Here is a 19,674-nt window from a genome sequence, read left to right as displayed (position 1 = left end):
TTTCCAGCTGCATCTACTGGCTTAACAGACATGCACCTGAATGAACTAGACTACACAACCTGGCAACAAGTCACATCTAATATCTCTTCACAGCATCTTTGACATCATGTTTGGCACCCGGCTCGCATATCTGCAGCGCAATATTGGATGTCCACCACCAGGGACTGTCATGTTATCTACACTACCTGACCTCTCCATTGGTCTGTGGCTGCACCAGCTGTTTTGCTAATGCAGCAATATCCAATTAACAACTAACTGTAGCAGCTAGCTAAAGCCTCACAGGACCAAGGCCAGGACTCACTGACAGTGAACCCTTGCAATCATATCAATGAGTGCTGCGTCTGCTGGCAGCATCTATTGATGTTCTCCTAACAGAACCAGCTTTCTGTAATGCTATATATGTATATCTATATATATGCAATAGAAAACTAAAAGGTAAAACCTTCGCTTTATCTTTTCAAGATATTCAAAATGTAGATGACAATTTAGAGTCATTGTGGGTTTCATTTTATTTTCTCCCGCGGTGGTTTTCCCCACATGGGGCACCTGTGCTTGTCAGGCTGTGATGGTCTGAGTTGGAGGGAGGAGGGGTAGAGGTGGGAGGGGGAAAGAAGGGAGGTAGGGTTCGTTGGACAAACTGTGGTTGCTTTCCAGAAAACTCCAGCAGCGCTTGTGCTGCCTTTTCTTACGCATAAAGGCATTGTGATTTTCTCAGTGGAGAGATTTTTTTTTTAAAAGTTCATGAGAGTAATAATAATACATGTAGCTGCCCAACCACAATTTTAGCCCTTACTTCTCCCAGTTACAGAATCATAAAGAAGGAAAGTGCTTGGATGGACAGATGGATGGACGGATGGGTAGATGCTGCTGCTTCCTTTGCTGTAGAAGCCATCAAACCTCCTCAATAAAACAACTGCATTAAGCTAAAAATCGGCAGAAATCTACTTTTTCCCTTCACTGAACATGGACAGCCAGACAGAGAGACAGGTCCCCTGTGTTTCAGAAGATAAATACATCTCAATATTCAAGAACTGTTGCAGTCCGCGGCTAACAATGTCAAGCTACTGTAGAGAGAGAGAGTTCCACAACCTTGTTTTTCATGCAGAGCCAGTGCGTCTACTGGTCAAGTGGGCAGAGGAGCCCTAACTCCCACCACAAACTGGGCTTCATGTTTGGACTGTAAAAAAAGAAAAAGAAAATATAAATAAAAAAATATAGCCGCAAGCGGCGATTGCGGGGTCCAAGCACAATTTGATAAGACAGACAGATAGACAAAACATTACAGAAGGTAGAAAGTCACACACAAAAACTGACATGTTGTGAAGTTCAAACATGCAGTCTAACACCGGCTTTTGTGTTGGCCCGTGACTTCTGTCAAGTTAATCTTGTCATTGCAACCACATTGCTGGAGTTGTTCACAACGGCCAAACTTTCTATTATTTGTCCTTGATGACTAATGACTTTGGAAAGGACAAGTCTGGATTTGAACATACAAACTTCCACATGAAAGGCTGATGCTTTACCTACTGAGCCAAAGGCCTGTTATAGGTTTAGTGAGGAGAAACTAACTAAAGGGAGAAGTAGTGTGACACTGCAGCCTATGATTGACAGACTGACAGTGCTAATCACTTTATAGAACATTGTAGTACTCTCCATTAATGAATAAAACAATACTAAATCACATGGGCCAGAAAGCCGCTGCTGCACTGCTCTCTATGGGTTGAAAGGTCTGGCCACACCCCAATCAGTGATGCCATTCAGGTATTTTACCATTGACAGATGATGTCAAACACCTGCTTTGAGTTTTCTGCGCTGTGTGATTTAGTGTTGATGTACTTTTTATGAAACTTCAAAATCATCACAGTTCATCAGGGGCTTAAACTCACAACCCTGTGGTCCAAAGACCTGAGCTTTACCACTCTGCTAACTTCCACTTTGGTGTGTGTCACAGTGGGGAAACAAAACAAACCGACAAGTGATAAGTCACAGGTGCTAGTCCAAACCATATTGAAAGCCTCAGAAAGAATATTATAACTGTACTTGTGCGCCACATTAATCAATTTACACATGGCTTTACAGACATCATCTTGACAGTCCAGACATCATTTGTATTTAGTTTGATGAAGATTGATCAAACTATCTTGAACATATCACATTGTCAATTTATCAAACTATTTGCAGCTGCACATTTCCATTTACTGTACGCTCAGTTTTCAAGATATCATTATAATTTTTGGGCTGTTTAATAATTAAAATATGGCAAGTTCTAAAATCATGTTGTTTTGTTCCTGTAACGTACGGTTTAGGAGGACAACACTGTGGGATCACAGTCAGATTTTGCTATAAACAGAGGGGGGCGACGTCAGAATCGGGGGTATGTACCAGTGTACGAAAGATTTATCTCACTTCAGCCGACATGTTCTGAAAATTTCAGCTCTCTAGGACATACGGCTGATTTTTTATGACTTTTTGAAGTTGTGACTTTAATACCAATGAAGATTTGGTTATTATGCAATAAACCATGCCCACTTTCATCAATAATGACCAAATTTCATGGATCGACTTGGACATCATCCTAGAACGTGTAAAAATTTTCATAAAAATCTATGCAGTCAATTATGAGATATTAACTTTTTGCATTTGTAGCGCCTACCAGTGGTAGAGCTGAAAATGCTTTTGTGGGTGTGTTCACGCAACACTTCTCAACATGTGTTTCAAATTTTGGCTTGATTAGATGAATGGTTAATGAGTTATGGCCAATTTAGTGTTATGGCGTGTTTTGTTAAAAGTTTATTGGTCGATAAAAGCCAAATCATTTGACCTATCAATGACCTTTATACAACTTTGAAAGAGGACGGTCCCAAGAGTTTCATGTGAATTGGATGAACGGCTTAGGAGGAGTTGCGAAAAAAGTGTTTCTTAAATGATTCAAAATGGCGGACAATACAATATGGTGGACATTGAAAGTGATATATGGGTTGGACTCGGCACCTTCCAAAGAATCTAGGAACACAAGAATTTTCACACTACAACACACGGTTCAGAAGTTATTGGCCAAAATGTAAAGTTGCTTGTTATAGCGCCACCATCTGGCCAATGTGCATGGGCTGCCTTGCCTGAGTAGCGGTGTGCCGTAGGAGCCCACCTGCCAAATATGGTTGCTGTAGGACTTACGGTTTCTGAGCTGCAGATACTTTTAGCGGAGAAAAAGAAAGAAAGAAAGAAGAAAGAAAGAAAGAAAGAAGAATAATTCCAGCAAATACAATAGGGTTCCAGCACTACGTGCTTGGACCCCTAAAAATAAACAAATAGAGAGAAAGTAGAGAGAAAATGAAAGAGAGGGGAGAGAGTATGAGGTCTAAACAGTACAGTACAGGAATAGTAGGCTTGTCCTTTTTTGTTTCTTCCTCTCTCTCTCTCTGTCCCCATAGCCTGAGGAGTCCTTGTCCACAGTTAACCAACAGCTGGCCATTAGGCTGGCCATTCAACTAATTGTTGACAAGTGGATTGGCCAGTCAACCAAACAACAACCAGCATGAATTGCTAGTAAAACAATCACTGGCCAGCATGAATGGCCTAATTGACCAATAACCAACCAGCAAAGGCCCACCTGACTCCAGTGGAGAACTGGAGATAAATTGCTTAAAAAATATAAATAAAAAACAAACAACTATCTTGGATGTCATTCAGTTTTTTCAATCAAAAAAGGGAGAGATTTTCCAAACCCGACTTCTGGCACCATAGTAGTATTTGAAGTTTAAGTAGTAGTCTCGTTGGCGTAGGATGGCGATGGGGGCGGAGGGCCTAGGTGTCGAGGCAGGTGCGCCTCCTGCTGGCCAGGAGGTCTCTGTAAACGGAGGAGTTGAGGAAGCGGGGGAAGGAGTCACGGTGCATCAGCGTGTAGATCTGGAGCTGGGCCTCCTCATACATCAGGTTGCTGGGCTCCGCCAGGCTCTGGTTTATGCCTTCCCTAACCCGCGAATCCAGACTCACCTAGAGTGGGGAAGAGAGATTCAATTTATGAACCATGGAGGCTTTGAAAGTGGGGTGTGGATTGCCAGTGGCTTTAGACATTACATGAGTTTAACTTGACATAAACAGTTACATATTAAGGTTAAACATTGAGACGATTATTTATGACACAACCCAGCAAATCAGCTGTTAGTTACTTAAAAACTGGCTGTTGTGTTTTTACATTTTGTGGAAGTGCAAGATCAGATAAACAAAATTATGTAAATTGTATTCAAACAACAAACAAATAAGCACAGTAAAAGGTTAGCTAGCCAACTGGGCTTATGATTATGAATAAATAAGCAGACAAATATGATTTAACTAAGCTCACATAAGTCAGATATGTGACTCAGTGCAGCTTTTTGCAGCAGCAATGGCTGCAGGTGAATTAGATTTTGATTTTTTTTGGTTTTCAGGTTGTAGCACTTAGACACTTCTTATTTCTTAGTTATAATGACTCAGGTGCTAATTATTAACACTGACTCTATACTATTTGTGTTCTGGGAGGAAACTAGGGAAATGTATCATTATTTTTTTAATTTCACAAGCAATTTTTAAGCAATTGTGGCAAGTTTCTTTCTGTCTTTCGGTGGCCCACCTTTGCTGAATTAATAGAGAGAAACTGTAATGTAACCACTACCTCTTTGGGTGACAATATGGACACATAGTCTTCGTATATGATCCTGGCCTTCTCATCCACAACTGTGGGGTTGGTCTCCTTCTTCAGCTCTTCGCAGGCCATCCAGAAAAGCAGGTTCTCCTCGCTGTACTCGGAGCGCAGGAACTCACGGAAGATCTCCCGGCCCTCCAACGAGCGCATCATCATTTCAAAGCTCCGCGCCCACGACACCATGTCCTCCAGGCTGGGGTGTCTGCAGCAGACACACAGAAACCAAGACATGCGTGTGTGTACAGATGTGTACAGGTGTACAATGCATAAAGACAGACAGGCACACACACACACAAACACACACACACACACACACACACACACACCCACACACACACACACACACACACGCAAGCATACCCACATGATGGGTTGACTTACTGTTCTTCCGCAGCTTCAATACTGTCCATCTTGGTGCAGGTCTGTCGTTCACTCCTCTCCATCCTGTCTTCATTCCTGGAATAGAGAGAAGAGACAATTGTGTTTACAAAAGAAGGGACTGGGCATGTGCCTCGTCGTTAAAGGAGAAATTTCCCCAAAATAATGGATAAGGTTTGAGTTATCAAAAGCATAACTTGCAGATAGAGAGTTCTAGTATAGTTTTATTTAATTTTGCCCCCCTCGTTTATCACATTTTTGACATATTTAGGTTTTCTTTTTTTCAATTTAGGCCATCTGTTTAAGGGTTACTATATAATCAAAGATTTGACTTTCCTCACTTCTAAAACCCAGCTTCCACAATAAGGATTCCTCAAATGTTACGCAAAATATTCACAGTGCTGAATGATAAATTGTAATATTGATTCAATTTCAGCTTTACAGATTTAAATCTAAAATATGAAGATATGAACAATTATTTGGCCAGGGTTTCCATTAGCTGGCAGTTTTTTCAACTGTTAAAATTTCATTCTCCATCTCCATTTAAGTTAGAACAGACACATTTTCATCCATCTATTCAAAATGTAGATCTTCAATGATGTTTTGAAAAGAACTTAAGTTTTGTTTCATTATTTCTTCACTCAGATGAGGAAAAAGGCAACTGTTTTTCCCCTGACAAACTGAAGTTTCCCCAAACACTCTGGCCGGCACCAAATGTGTGGAAGGGCTGCATCTGTATTCCCCTAATGTTTGGTGCGGGAGGCGACTTTTTCTAATTGTTTTCAGTGATTTGTGGTTTGCGTACTGCTTTTGCTCTCCAGGCGCTTCATGTTTATTGCTTTTTTTTTTTAGGAAGCACCTGGTGTGCTCCGAGTTGAAAATGATCTTACTTTGATGCGCTCCGAGCAGAAAAGCGCCTAAAGTCACTGTCAAAATAGAGGCAGGTCTTGATTCTGCTGATAGGTCCGTTGTAAACAAAGAAAATGGAAAAGTTGGTAGTGGTGTATTAGCTATTATACGTTTTCACGAACAGAGAATATCATGATAAAATAAACAACATCAGACTTAGAGACAAATTAGTGCCACGATCAAAATGGAAGTTTTTTTTCTTCTTTAGTTAGCTAACGACATTAGCTAATGTCATTAGCTACGCTAGCTAAGTGATTGACAGTAGTTGACTTTGCGGTTGCCTAGCGACAGCAAAAGAAGCTTCCAGAGCTTCTGCCCATGCAGGCTTCTCAGAATAAGGCAGAGCGGTGCGGCTCGCATTTTCAAGCCTACAATGCGTGTCCTGTTCAATCAAGGCCTTAGGATTGTAGCATGCTCTTAGCGAGCTTTGAACTCTTTATCCCCATGCAACACCAGCACTGTTGAGATGTTTCCATCCAAGGCTCCCAAGGGAAAACCAAGACTCACTACTGACACCACACTATTTCCAAAGAACTCCATTTCTTCTTTCGCAAGAGTTGAGTTTCCTTAGTGTGGCCTTAATTTGCTAAGCTCCGAGCCTCTCTTCAATTCCTTCTGTAAAACGCAGAGATGGACGGACGAGAGGACTGTTGGAACAGATGCATTTTTAAAAAGAGTGATTTTCCTCATAGAATAGAATCTTATTAGCTGTGCTACACGTGGTGACTGGAATTTTTATTTCCTTTCTACATATCCCCCTCCTAAAGACTTGCATGCATAGTCCCCCATGTACTCACATGCATCTCTTTCAGCTATTAAATCATTTCAGCAGCCGGGAAGTGAACAGTGAAAGCGCCGCATCTGACAATAATCTACAAAAGGTCTCTGCGTCAGCTCATGTTCAAAGTCTAGTAACAACAAAAAGCTTCAGTTAGCTTACATGTAAACATCCTGAACATATACACACGCAGACACACACACACGGCGTCTCTCTCAATGGTCACACATGATGAGTCCATGCTACAATACACACTGAGCTGTCTATTTTTGTCCCACCATGGAGGATCTTTCCTTCCTCTTGCTGTCTCTTGTCAAAGTCCCCATTGTGCGGCAGTAATGGACCAAGCTAGCCTCGGCCCCCGGGCGCCCTCACAATACAGCTAAATATACAGGCTGTTCTTCACAGCTGTTTTGCATGTGATGTGTCGATGGAAATAGAAAGCGCCACGACCAGATAAGGGCACTGTACGAGGGGGGGTGGAGGGGTGGAGGGGGGGAGGAAGAGGGGAAGAAAAGGGGAAAGGAGAGAGAGGGAGAATGGAGGAAAAGAGAAAATGAAACAATATGCCTTGACCCATTCATACTCTCTGACAGATGCATCCACACACATACACACACACACACACACACACACACACACGCGGTCCTTCTTGCACTCTTCCTGTGTTTTCATCATTGAACATGAATATTAACATTACAATCAGTGCTTTATTGTGGATTCGGATGTGGTCACGCCCTCAATCTATCTGACTTCACCACGGCAGCAGATGACAGCTTTACACTGAGGATTCAATCTTCTGTGATTCAGACACACACAGAAGTCAAACTACTTGACTTGGTGTGATAGTAAAAAAAAAAATCTAACCGACACAGAGAGAAATCGGCGATTTAACTTCGACTCACACAAAGGTCTCAGTTATGTAACTCAGACTCGCGCTGAAAAGGCAAACTATCCCACTCAGCCTTGCGCAATAACTAAATAAATAAATAAATAAATAGGATTCCGGCACCGAAGACCATTTTCAGACTAATTCTGGAGATTCACACTATTTGATTCAAACACACACTGTAGAGTCACAGACTACTCACTACAGGTCCAGTCCACAAGCTGCCACCACTTCAGATTAAGTGGTGTGAAAGAAGCAGAACATTCACCATTCATCGCCCGAGAACAATGTTTCATTCACTCTTCTCTCTCGGCAAGAGGGCAGCCAAAGCGAGGCAGCTGTAGCAGCTACACAGCAGTTGCTGGGTTTGCTGCCTTGCTCAGGTGCATTGGGGTACAGTAGGTCTTAGTGGCAACTGGCACGCTGCTGACCCAGTTGACCAGGTTGCTAAAAACTAGTAATATGACTTTGAAAAGAGGGGAATGCCTTTTAGTATTCTCTTTTTACACAACATTTGCATTGCAAAAGAGATGTGACTCTGGAAATCTATCACCCCGCCTTGCTTCAAAGTTACAAACACCAAAATATTGGCTTCAAAGCCCTGGCCGTTCTATGCCGCTAGTGACACCTACCTCATCTCCTCCGTCTCTCTACTGAAACAGACAACAGGGTGGTATAGTGAGTAGAGAGATCGTCCTTCAGCTGGGGGTTCAAGCCCCTGTGTCGGCAAGCCCTGCTGAAGTGTCCTTGAGCAACACACTGAGGGAGCAAACAAATTTCCTTCCTTCAGGTATGAAGAGTATCAACGGTGCTGAGGCACTGAACACAGCTGCACACTGATGTGCCAAAGTGTGCGCTCTGCTCTGAACTTTGCTCTCTCATCCAAATCGAACCTTATCAAATGCATTAATGCCATCATATGCAAACAGCGCTCAGCATACTGTATGACTGCCTTTTTGTATAATTTCCATTCACCCCAGAAAACTTAAAACTAATGTCAGGCACCGAAGAGCTTGTGTACTTGAGCATCGCTGCTGTAAAGGAGAATCCTACTCAATACACCCAGGAGCTGCTGCAGTGACAGTGAAAGGAGTTGGGACTTTGTTGATTCATAGAGTTACTGTTTGAACTTTAACATCCAAATGAGCTTTATATTATCGCAGCGCACGCAGTAACTAACCAGGAAATTTACCCTTATCCCTAGATGATCATCCTGTGGACCGCTATCATTACCTTTCACATTTTTACAACTGACTTTCTATGGAGCTGAACATCAGCATAACATCACAGATTGGGCAACAGGACAGTTGTTGTTCACTAATACAACCCAAAATGTCCAGGGTATAAAGTCTTCAGAGTGCTTTGAGTCTTTGAGGCATTCCTTTTTAAAGGACAATTCTAGTGTGATTTTAGTTTTTGCTCATTGTAGATCATTTTCCAGTGCTTTTATCACATTATGAGATATTTTTCCTTTGTCTTTATAGTTTGTTGTTTTTGAAAGTACATATTTTGAAACAAATGCTGTCTAAAGAAGACGGTGGCAATTTTAAGCCATAATTGCGTAAAATCTAGCTTTATATTCCGTGCCATTTTACAGACTATAGCTTGCGGAAATGTCTTGCTTCGGTTTATATGTTGGCTTGACTGGTGGGTACTAACGTGACTACAGGGAATGTTAGCTATTGGTTGATTTATTTTGGACAGGAAAACATGGACATTTGACACCTAATGAACCATAACGGTATCTTCCCTCTTCTTGTTTAAAAGCGGAAAAAAGTATGACGCCCCCTACTGTCTCGTCTCTGTGTTCCTGAATGTGCGCATTAATATGAAACGGCGACCAGAACTTCTTCCAAAACGTAAAAGTTTCGAGCCTGATATTAGCGTACTGATGCAACAAAACACAACTGTTGGCTTCTCATTCACAGTGATTACCTTTACCGACCAAGTTAGAGTTGTTTTCCATGCCATTTGAAATTGAATGGGAGTGAATGAGCCTGAGAGGTACGGCAAAACTGATTTGGTGTATGCATGTAAAAACAGTCAGAATTAACATTATAGGGATGCTGCTAACTAACTGGTACATAGAAACAGCTGAAAAATTAAGCCTTTTCATATTTTGGTGGTAACTATGGGGACCGCTTTAAGGACGTCTGGGGGAGAAAGAAAGAAAACTAGTCAGCTGTATGCATGTATGCAATCAATGTTACAGCTGGCTGACCAATGTCTAGACAGAGATACAAAGCAGGAAACTTTTTTTATAAAGGGAAGCTTTTATAGGAATTCCTCTATTTATATAAATGTATGATTAAAGATGTTCAATGAAGACATTGTTTAAATTTGGTTTATTTCAGTAAAGTTATTGCATCTTCAAAAATCCACCATTTTACAGGCACTTTCAGACTGACTCCAGTCAGCGCATCACAACCAGTGTTTCCAACTCTCTTCCGATGAAAGCAGCTATTGGCTGCTCAAAAACCTGCACCTTTCATGCACTGGGTACATGTTGAATCACTATTGTGTTATATCAATCAGCAATAGAGAGCAGCAAAATGAAAACGAAAATTGCATATTAGTACTTCAACTAAACTACACTTACTTGCAAAACATCATGAAGAACATTCTTCTATACCTGAGCCACAGTAAAGTTTTGAAAACAAAACCGTGAAAAGTGAGTAATATGGGTGTCAACCAAGAGTATTTCCTGTGAGCTGCTTACCACAGACACTTGCAGCAGCCGCACCAGCAGAGGCAGCAGGTGTTGGGTCGGGGCTGTCCTGGGGCCTGGGGGGGGCCCTCGATGTGAGCCGCCTGCCTTTTTCTCATCTCCACTCCACTCAGACTCCGGGGCTATCCAAGGGACACACACACGGACACACATGCATACACACACACACAGTAAACACAGCTTATGTTAAATACCCATCAAATGAATAATAATATACAACACACGTTGAAGTGGATGCTGTATCAACATAATGTGTCTTTAATGTCTTTAAGAAACCCGGGGAGACACATCAGGACTGAAACGTTTAAAGGGAATCTGGTCTCTATGTTTTGCTTTTAGCTCATCAGCATTATATCTTATTCGAGAGGACAGGAAAGAAAGAAACAGAGAGAGAGAGAAAGAGATAGAGAGAGACAGAGAGAGAGAGAGAGAGAGAGAGAGAGAGAGAGAGAGAGAGAGAGAGAGAGAGAGAGAGAGAGAGAGGAAGAGAGAGAGAGAGAGAGAGACAGAGAGAGAGAGAGGATTCCCTTCCTTGTACGGTACTAGGCTTTTTGGCAGTGAGCCAAGTCTTTTAGTTTGCTTTGACAGACACTCCATGTACATTTCAATGTGTGCAGTCACAGACAGTGGAACAGACGCACACATCACGTACACGAATGTACACACGTGTGCAAATGCATGCACAAATTCACGCATACGCATATTCACATGCACCCATAGGCGGCTCTCTCTATATTCATGTTCTGTCTGGCTTGTTGTCGCCTGAGAATATGCAACAGCCTAAACAATCTGGCCAGTCTTTTGTATTCTAACCCGGTGGTCACACTTCATGCACTGAATGCGTCTCACACTCATGGAAGTTCGAGCATCGTTCTGTTGCAGATGCATAGCGTTGCGATTTCTTCTTATGCTTTGATTACATGTTGGATTTATTGCGTGTCGATTATGCACGTGTAAACTAAAATAAATGTTGCTTCTGTGATGAAAATCTTTCTTTAGTGTGTCAAACGTGCAGTAAATGTATGTTGTAATACTCCAGTCAATAGCCACAACTAATCAGATTCATCTAAATGTGTTTGAGCCATGGGAACCTTCCATAGAACTCAGTACATAGTTTGCAACAACAAATGCTGCACAGATCATGTGTGACAGAGGTCAAAATGGGTAGAACGTGTCAATTTGCATGAGTCCTGCCACCATTTCTAGATCCCTATGACAATAACATGTCCACTCAGCCTATTTTCCTTCTAGTACAGTAGCTAAGTGTCAAGAATCCCTCTGGGTGGAGTGAGCAGAGTAAAGATACACTCAGCAATCCTTGGAGTTGTGGAAAATACAACAATGTCAATCAAACAGAAAGCAAGGCTGACGGTCCAGTGACATTTGCCAAATCGATACAAGGTGAGGCTAGGTAAGAAAAATGTAGATGTCTGGTACATTTTCACACTCTATTCATACAGTAGACACCCAGCAAAACAAACAAAAACAATTACAATACTAATACTTAAACTACTACTATTAATAGTAATAATAATAAATGTGTACAGATAGATGTATAGATTTGTACAGAACTTTTCTTGACAAACAACAGCAAAATAAAATGGAACAAAACAAACGTATTAAAAGACAATCAGCTATAACAAAACGAGAATCTGCTGTGTCCATTAAGACCCACTCAGTAGGGGAGAAATAAGACTGAATAAAGTCAGTGTAATGAGTTTTATATCTTAAGTAGTACATTTATACACTTACTTTGCTTGTTTGTTGTTTTTTGGCCTGTTAGTATATCCAGATAGTCAACAAAAAGCATACTCTGCTCAACCCACTAAAGACTGACCACAGCATCTGCAGTATTGGGCTCATCATTAAGGATTGCCAGCAGTCATTAAGAAAAAGACTGGTGGGATTTCTGGCCTTGCTAGTTGTATTAAGTGACTAATTCTTCATACTTTGCCATCAGTATTCAGCAGTGACAGCCAAGTATGTATGAGTCGACATTCCAGACATACTGATAAGCCGACACAAAAGGCAAGAGAATACAATACAGTATTTTCTTTTGGTGTCTGTTAAGCAGGGTGCCAGTCTGCCCAACTTCCACTTTTCCCCCGCTGAATGCCCAGCCTTGCTCTGAGTAACTAGCCTATATAAAATTAATCTTTCTCCTCGTATTGTCTGCTACGCTGCCATTCTGCTCTTTTCGCCTTTACAGCTATTTCTGCAGTGTTGAAGGAATGCAAAAAAAGTTAAATTTATAGTTAAAAATGTTGAACCTATCAAATGGCATTTACCAGCTAAGCAACATTTTTCTATTTTCTGCTAACGCTCTATTCCGTTAAGTTAACCTTTTGACTGTTTTCAATATAGGTTGGGTTGTGCAGTTTTCCTTTTGAATAGAGTTTAGCGAGAATTTCATCTGCCATTTCTGTGGCTAATCATGTGTACTGTACTTAAGTGTAGTCTGACCTATCAGCCTCAATTAACACAAATATGCACCTTCCCGACTCCCTAGTCCCAATCTGTTCTCCCTTCAAGCCACTATGGATGGTACTTTGCCTGTCATCCCAAGGGTTTTCCCTGGCTTTTAGAGAGGCTTAGGAGGTGAAGTTGCCAGTGGGCTGGGCCTTGCAAAGGTAGAAGGGGTGTGAAGAGGCACTTTAACATCACACAGCAGCTTTTATGGGCAAACATAGCGCTATCTGAACCCTTTCAGAAGCCCTAAATAAAGAAAGCACTCTCAAAGAATTCATTCTAATGCCTTCGGCAAGGAAAAAAATCATATATATAGCCTGGTATGCTATATTTCATATCTTCCTCCAGGTGGTAGAAAAAACACTTGGGTGAGCTTCTGAAGAGCTAAATAGGCAGGGAAACGCCTGATCCTACTGTGCTGTACTGTAAACTGTATCAGCTCTCTCACAGATAGTGTGTGATTTCTCACTGCTACTTAAATCCAGGGCATGAAACCTACTATGATCCTCTAGGCAGAGGATGCCAATACCAGAAATGACTCCTTTCTCTTGCTACCAGATAGAGGAGATAATAGTGAACGTTCACCAACATAGACTCCACAATGGTTGGTCACTGGAGTCACAGGCATTCTCCTATAATTTTAGGCATTTAAGTTCAATTCCACCAAGGGAAGTAGTGTGGAAAATGCACTAATTAACTGCAGTCTTGTAGTCTGGGACCTGAAAAGCATAATTAATGAAACAGAACTCTTACCTGTAAAGTCATGGTTCAAATTAAACTCCTCATTAAACACTTGCAAAACCCAAATAAAAATACTGTGCTCCACAAATCGAGTACCAACAGAGGTGCCTTCCTCCTGCTTTCTCTTCCTCCCTACATATACGCACACAATTTACTACAATGATGATGCATGGCAGGTTGGGCTGAGTCGACCTGCCTGATATGCAAATGCGGTCGCCTGACCACTTGAGTGGCCATCAGTTATTCAGCGACCAGGCAGCATCCGTGGAAAAACAGGCTGCTGGATGCAAACGACGGTGAGGTACGGCTTTGTTCTGAAGCCGGAGAAGGAGGCCACATTGACAGGACATGCAAATATGGTGTGGAAATACAAATAAACGCACAGTAGAGAGAGAGAAGAGTGATGAGGAGAGAGAGACTGCTACAAGATCTATCATACATATATATTACTCTAAAAGGGACAATATGGATTTTCTATAAGGAAAGGCCATATGCTTTCAGTACTTCATGTCGTCATGAGTTCCTGAGCTAGTCAGATCAACAGATCATAATATATTCTGTAGTGAAGACCTAATTTTGCCTATTTTTAATTTGCGATAAGGAGTTGAAAATAAGAAAACCCTAATGCAAGTAAATGCGGGTATTCAAGGGGGTCAAGCTATGTTAGAAGGGACAGCTAATGGGGTCATCACATGTGTACTGGGAAAGGAATATTATATAAATATACACAGTGTGTATAAATATACATATACATACACACACACACACACACACACACACACACACACACATATATATATATATATATATATATATATAAATAATTTAAAACAAATAATTATAATTTAAAACAAATTTCCTGCATTTCTACACCACCTAACCTCTTGGATTAAGTCAAGAAACAGCCAAACTGAGTACAATTAGCTGATAATTAGCCTGATCAGCCACCGTCAGTAATCAATACAAACACACATTATTAAACCATTAATTAAACCAATAACTAACAGCAGTCAACGTCAGACAACCTTATCATATTTTAGCAGTTACCTAGTGTTTCTGTAGTGGTGACAAAATGTTAAAAAATATACATATTAGCAGTTTGAATTAAACTGAAGCTCCCTGTGCTCTCCGGGGAAAATATTACGCCAAACTCCCTTTAAGAAATATGACATATTAACAATTCATTGCGTGTCCGTAAAAACACATAACTCTAGAAACACAAGATAAAAGGCGTCATATGTAGACAGTCTTCTTGTCAATTCGGCATCAATATAATCCATAAATATAAACTGTATTTCCGTACAAACTTTACATTTTGGATTTTGTCACCTCAACTCGCTACCTGTGCTATTTAAGTGGGAGAAGACCGTGGGAATGAGAGGCGAACCATTTCAAAAATTTGATTTCTCACTGAAATAAATGCTGGTTGGGGGATCAGATACACGCCGAATTAAACACCGACTCATACCACTGTTAATTCACCGTCTATCATGTGTGTGTGACAATATTTGAGGAGTTTTTTTGTCCGTTACCAAAGTAACTACCCGGTTTGCTGCTTCCTGTTTGGTGCTGGAGAGAGCGCACCTACCTTCTGATAATATTAAACATGTTTGATTGGCTGGCAAAGTTAGCTAACGTTGACTCGCAAATCGGTTCGGCATTTCGGCGACAGTACAATCTTACTTTTAGCTAGTTTAAAGTTTGGCTGGAGTCAGTGGGCCAAGCAGGTTCATTCAACATACGCTAGCCTATCTTTTCCTATGTTCTATTTTCAGTCAATGATCGCAGTTAAGCTAAATGGCATGTTTCTTACCTTAGTAACAGACTCCTGTGTGGATTCATTGACAGACTGTGATTGACAGCCAAAGCATGCTGTGGCAAACGATCAGTGTCGGGTTCGACTGAACCAACTCAAAGGGTGGTCCAAAAATGTGTGATTTTTTTATTACTTGTGTTTGTCAGTTGCTGAAAATAGTAAAATGATCATTGATATAGGCTGCTTAAATATAATCACATGATTGCGGGGACTGTGTGATACGTTTATTTTTAAAAAGACAAAAAGTGGGGTAGCAAAACCATAACTTTGCTCCCCCTAATTGAATAATGGGGATGCATTTGCTCCACTTGCTCCATTGCTCAGGCGCCTGTGTATATACACACATGCTAATTCAGTGGAATCAAAAACTTCACTGTGCCTCTCCATCTCTCTCTTTCTCTCTTTCTCCCTCTCATCGACTGATGCGTTCCCTGCCCATTAGTGTCCTCCTGCATTACTGTAAATAGTCGGTTTCTTTCAAAAATATTTTTTAAGCATTTTTTCTTTTCATGTTATTGTCCGTTTTTAGCATTAAAAAAGACACTTACAAGTTAGTATGACAACTACGAACTAGAGAGGAAAAATAGTCATCCTTTGTTGCAAAGGGCAATTTAGCACTGGGGGCCTGACTATTATCATAGAGGGTATGATAAGGTATGCTATATAGGGAGTGTAATGGCTTATGATTCCTGCGTGGGCTGGAGTAACCGTGCTACCACTCACCAGCTGCATGGCCTGCTGGTACCTTGTACCTCCAAAAACTCAACTACTCAGGATTTGAGAAAAATTAGTTCTTTTCACCATTCATGCCTATACATTTTTGACATTTCTTTATCTTCTGCATGAAACATTCTATACACATGGGGGTGAGTTTCAGCTCTCAATTAAAGTCTCATTTCTATAAGGCAAAACTGGAGATACAAGGTTTCTTTAGAACAACAATAACAATTTCTAATTGGAAAACCAATGCGATCATAGTGGACATAAATCAAACTTACCATGAGAATTAATGAGTTCCTAAAGACAGGTCAGACAGAGCAGTCATGGCGCTGAGGTAATAGGTTGCTGGACGATAGCAGGCTGGTTGACGGACTGACTGACTGGCGGACTGTCTGAGCGTCTGTTTGGCAAACTGACTGGCTGTTTGGCTTGTTAGAGATGCAGGGCGAGGCGTGCCGGTTTTGTTCACTACAGGGAAGAGGGGTTACTGATTTCACCATCCCTGACCAACTGGCATAGAAAGGGGACAGGAGAGCTGAGGCGAAATGCGACTATACACCCTCTCTCTTATTTCTTTATCTCACTCCTTTCGTTTCTCTCGCCGTCACCTCCTAGGCGTCCGTGGGTCTCAGGGAGGACTCAGTGAATGGGTCATGTAGAGACTTGAGAGCACAGGGAGCAGTAAAGGTACAGCATCTGAAAAACACAGCGTGAACAAAAACACACTTTACTGTCACAATCACAAGCAGAATCACTTTGTGTACCAGGTACAATAAAAGGTACAATAATTTATTGTGGTGACACTGGTGCAGGAACATATCAACTCCTGACATAAAGGCATAAGTACATACTGGCGAATGGCACAGGGAGAGCAGGACCTCACATTCAGTACAAGGACATACAATGTATAGCCGACTTTATGTTTCACTCTGCAAATACAATCAGTATACTATCACTTTATGTAGCCTATGTTCTCTATCTGTTCTGCCTGTAGGTTACTGAGCTTTACTGTATTCTACAGATGGAAAAAAACATCAGGAAATAATGAGTCAAATGCAGTAAAACAAGAATCTATCAGAAAATGGTTGGAGTATTGTGTCAGAAAACACAGATTATGAAAATTCATATTATCTGATCCTTTGATTTGAGGCTGTCATCATCATCACTTTCGATCTTACGTTTAAACACCCATCATTCATGAATAGGAATTAGCTTGTCAACTTGGTGCCACAACACAAAAGTCCAGCTCAGTCCCATGACATTTGTTCTGTATTGTGCCTGAGGGAAATTGACTAAAAACATAAAGACAACAGCCTCCTAGGTTGATCTCACTACTGTTTTACCCTTCCTTCAGTGAGCGATATGTCTAAGCATCGATATCTGCTCAAGCCAGTTTGCACTGGTTTGGAAACAAAAGTTTTCCTTCCATATTAAAAGTCTATGAAGAAAGTTTTTTGCACATCTGTGTGCAAAGATAAGGCTTTACTAGTGTTGTATTTGCATGATCTTGGCAAGTTTTCAACTTCCTGTTCCCAAGCAAAACCCACCACGCAAGCAACTTTAGCAACTATGCTTCTTCAAAAGCCAGAAAAACCCTTAAGTGTTGGGTGTACTGTGGGACGGGCAGGAAGACCAAATGAATTCAGTCTACAGTAGGAGGGCAGCATCCTTATGCTGCTGGTAATAAGTCTGAACCAGAAAACAGTCCAAATTCTGATTTATGAATATTGTGATTATGACTAAAGAAAATGCAACTGAAAGCTGATCAGAACTTTTTAACACAGGAATAAGCACATTAGCCTCCTTAACCAAACTCAGTTTCAATGAAACCATTCCCATAGTGGGTAATATAATTAAGTGTCTTGGATCATTTTAAGTGCTGGTTAGTAACTCTGCCTTTCTAGTCAGTCTGCTATTGTAGACTTTCAGAGAGGAATACAATGATTTGGTTTAAAGCAAAGTTCGCTAAATAAAATATTAGACTATACACACCACAAGCGATATTGTCATTCTCAAAGATACTGATATGGCGGCTGGTAGTCACGAGAATCTAACTTAAATGAATAGCAAAAGATGAATGAGTCCACTGGTAAGTAGTGGCAACATAACCTGAGCTCAACACAAGTCCATCCATGAGCAACTGCAATGTTTTCTCTCAGCTGGACTACATGATCCTGATCCGATGCATGACAGCGAGGGAAAGGCTAAAACAAGTCTAGGCGCCGGCAAAATGCACTTGAAAGTGAGGTAAGTTAGGTGGACAGCTGATGATGGATGCATGAAGTGTGTTGTTGCAGCACTGAAGCTGTTGCATCTGCCCGAAGGCCTATGCATATCTTTAGAGAAGAAGTAGGCTGGCTCATCGGCTCCTGCTCAGCTCTGTGTGTAACGTTACTAGCTATGCTGGCTAGCCGCTGGTTGAGTGTTTTGCATGGTTTCTCTTGCAGCTGTCCGAAGCATCTGAAGCCCCAGTCACTGCAGTTAGGACTAGCGAGGAGATCCCCTCCCAATAGATACCGGCAAATGATAACGCAATTAGGGAGAGGGCTGCACAGTGTTGACTGTCGCAACGAAAATGTTCAGAAATCAAACACCACCCACTTTCTTCTCGCTAGCTTAGCCAACAGCCCGAGATCCGCTATCTCTCGCAGCGAGAGGAGGCGGTGGCAGCTGAGCAGCAGCTAGCACCGTGCTAACGTCAGCTAGCCAGCCGCAGCTAGCGAGCTTGTATGGAGCATTTGCGCAGAATAATCATCATCTTACCCCTTTATTTTAGGCTGTCAGTGTCCTAGGGTGATAGCTTTGAATATGCGTTGTTCCGATGCTTATTTAATGACATCGTAAATGGGAATCCTGCGGTGTAATGTCCATCGCCGCTGTTTTTCTGCCATCCGCCCAACTTCAGCACCGAACGCCGCCGAGCCCCTGGATGCACTGCGCAGGCGCGCTGCCACCGCTGGTCTGGGGCTGCAGTGAGAAGATGCACTGCTGTGCCCCTACATACTGTAATGCACACAAGATCATTACATCTGCTGTACCCCGACAAATCAACGGCTGCGCTCCAAAATGCTACATACCATTTGAAAACATTGCGGCATTATGTTTATTCTATATCTAATATTTACAAACACAATGACTGCAAGATATCACTATTTTGTACGAAAAGATCTTAAGATATCCAGTCTCTTACGAAAAAGAACTATAGTAACCCTATAATAATTATTAGAAGGACACTATTCACACCATAGATGATTTACCCCCAAGGCATAAAGAGTAATGAAGTCTCCATAAACTCCTACTGAATACCCCAGACACACAAGTTCCTGTAGAGTTAATATTGGAATATTACAGTGATTTTTTTGTTAGGATATTTTTCAAGCAATGATATTAAGATAACCAGTCACATCAAGCAATATTACATAATTTTATATTTATGCCAGCATTTTCTAAGAGAAGTTATCACTTTTTTCAGAAGTGAAAGTCTGATTTTGGAATGAAACTCTTATGTGGCCGAGCAAAAATCAGTGTAAAATTGCTATAATATTCCTATAGGGACTTATAGTGT

At 41.3% G+C, this 19,674-nt stretch overlaps 1 protein-coding gene across 1 annotated transcript; it reads right to left on the bottom strand.

The window, feature by feature from the left end:
* Window positions 1–3,797: 3,797 nt before the first annotated feature.
* Window positions 3,798–18,996, bottom strand: rgs17 (regulator of G protein signaling 17). The gene is made up of 6 exons (XM_071540506.1): window positions 18,873–18,996; window positions 16,388–16,805; window positions 10,355–10,485; window positions 5,063–5,137; window positions 4,652–4,883; window positions 3,798–3,993 (listed from the first exon to the last, which is right to left on the bottom strand). The coding sequence occupies exons 2-6, from the start codon at window positions 16,388–16,390 to the stop codon at window positions 3,805–3,807; spliced, it is 630 nt and encodes a 209-aa protein (XP_071396607.1). The 5' UTR covers window positions 16,391–16,805; window positions 18,873–18,996; the 3' UTR covers window positions 3,798–3,804.
* Window positions 18,997–19,674: the final 678 nt, after the last annotated feature.

Source organism: Centroberyx affinis, unplaced genomic scaffold (genome assembly GCF_046629955.1).
Source record: "Centroberyx affinis isolate AG114_WGS23_722 - 3 ecotype Tasmania unplaced genomic scaffold, CSIRO-AGI_Caff_v1 ptg003652l_1, whole genome shotgun sequence".
Lineage (NCBI taxonomy): Eukaryota > Metazoa > Chordata > Actinopteri > Beryciformes > Berycidae > Centroberyx > Centroberyx affinis.
This window is presented reverse-complemented; position numbering and strand designations above follow the sequence as displayed.

Coding starts and splice junctions, on each gene's coding strand:
- rgs17 (XM_071540506.1), bottom strand. Junction 4,884..5,062: donor ATTGAAGCTGCGGAAGAACA/GTAAGTCAACCC, acceptor TGTCTGCTGCAG/ACACCCCAGCCTGGAGGACA. Junction 3,994..4,651: donor CCATATTGTCACCCAAAGAG/GTAGTGGTTACA, acceptor TCCCCACTCTAG/GTGAGTCTGGATTCGCGGGT.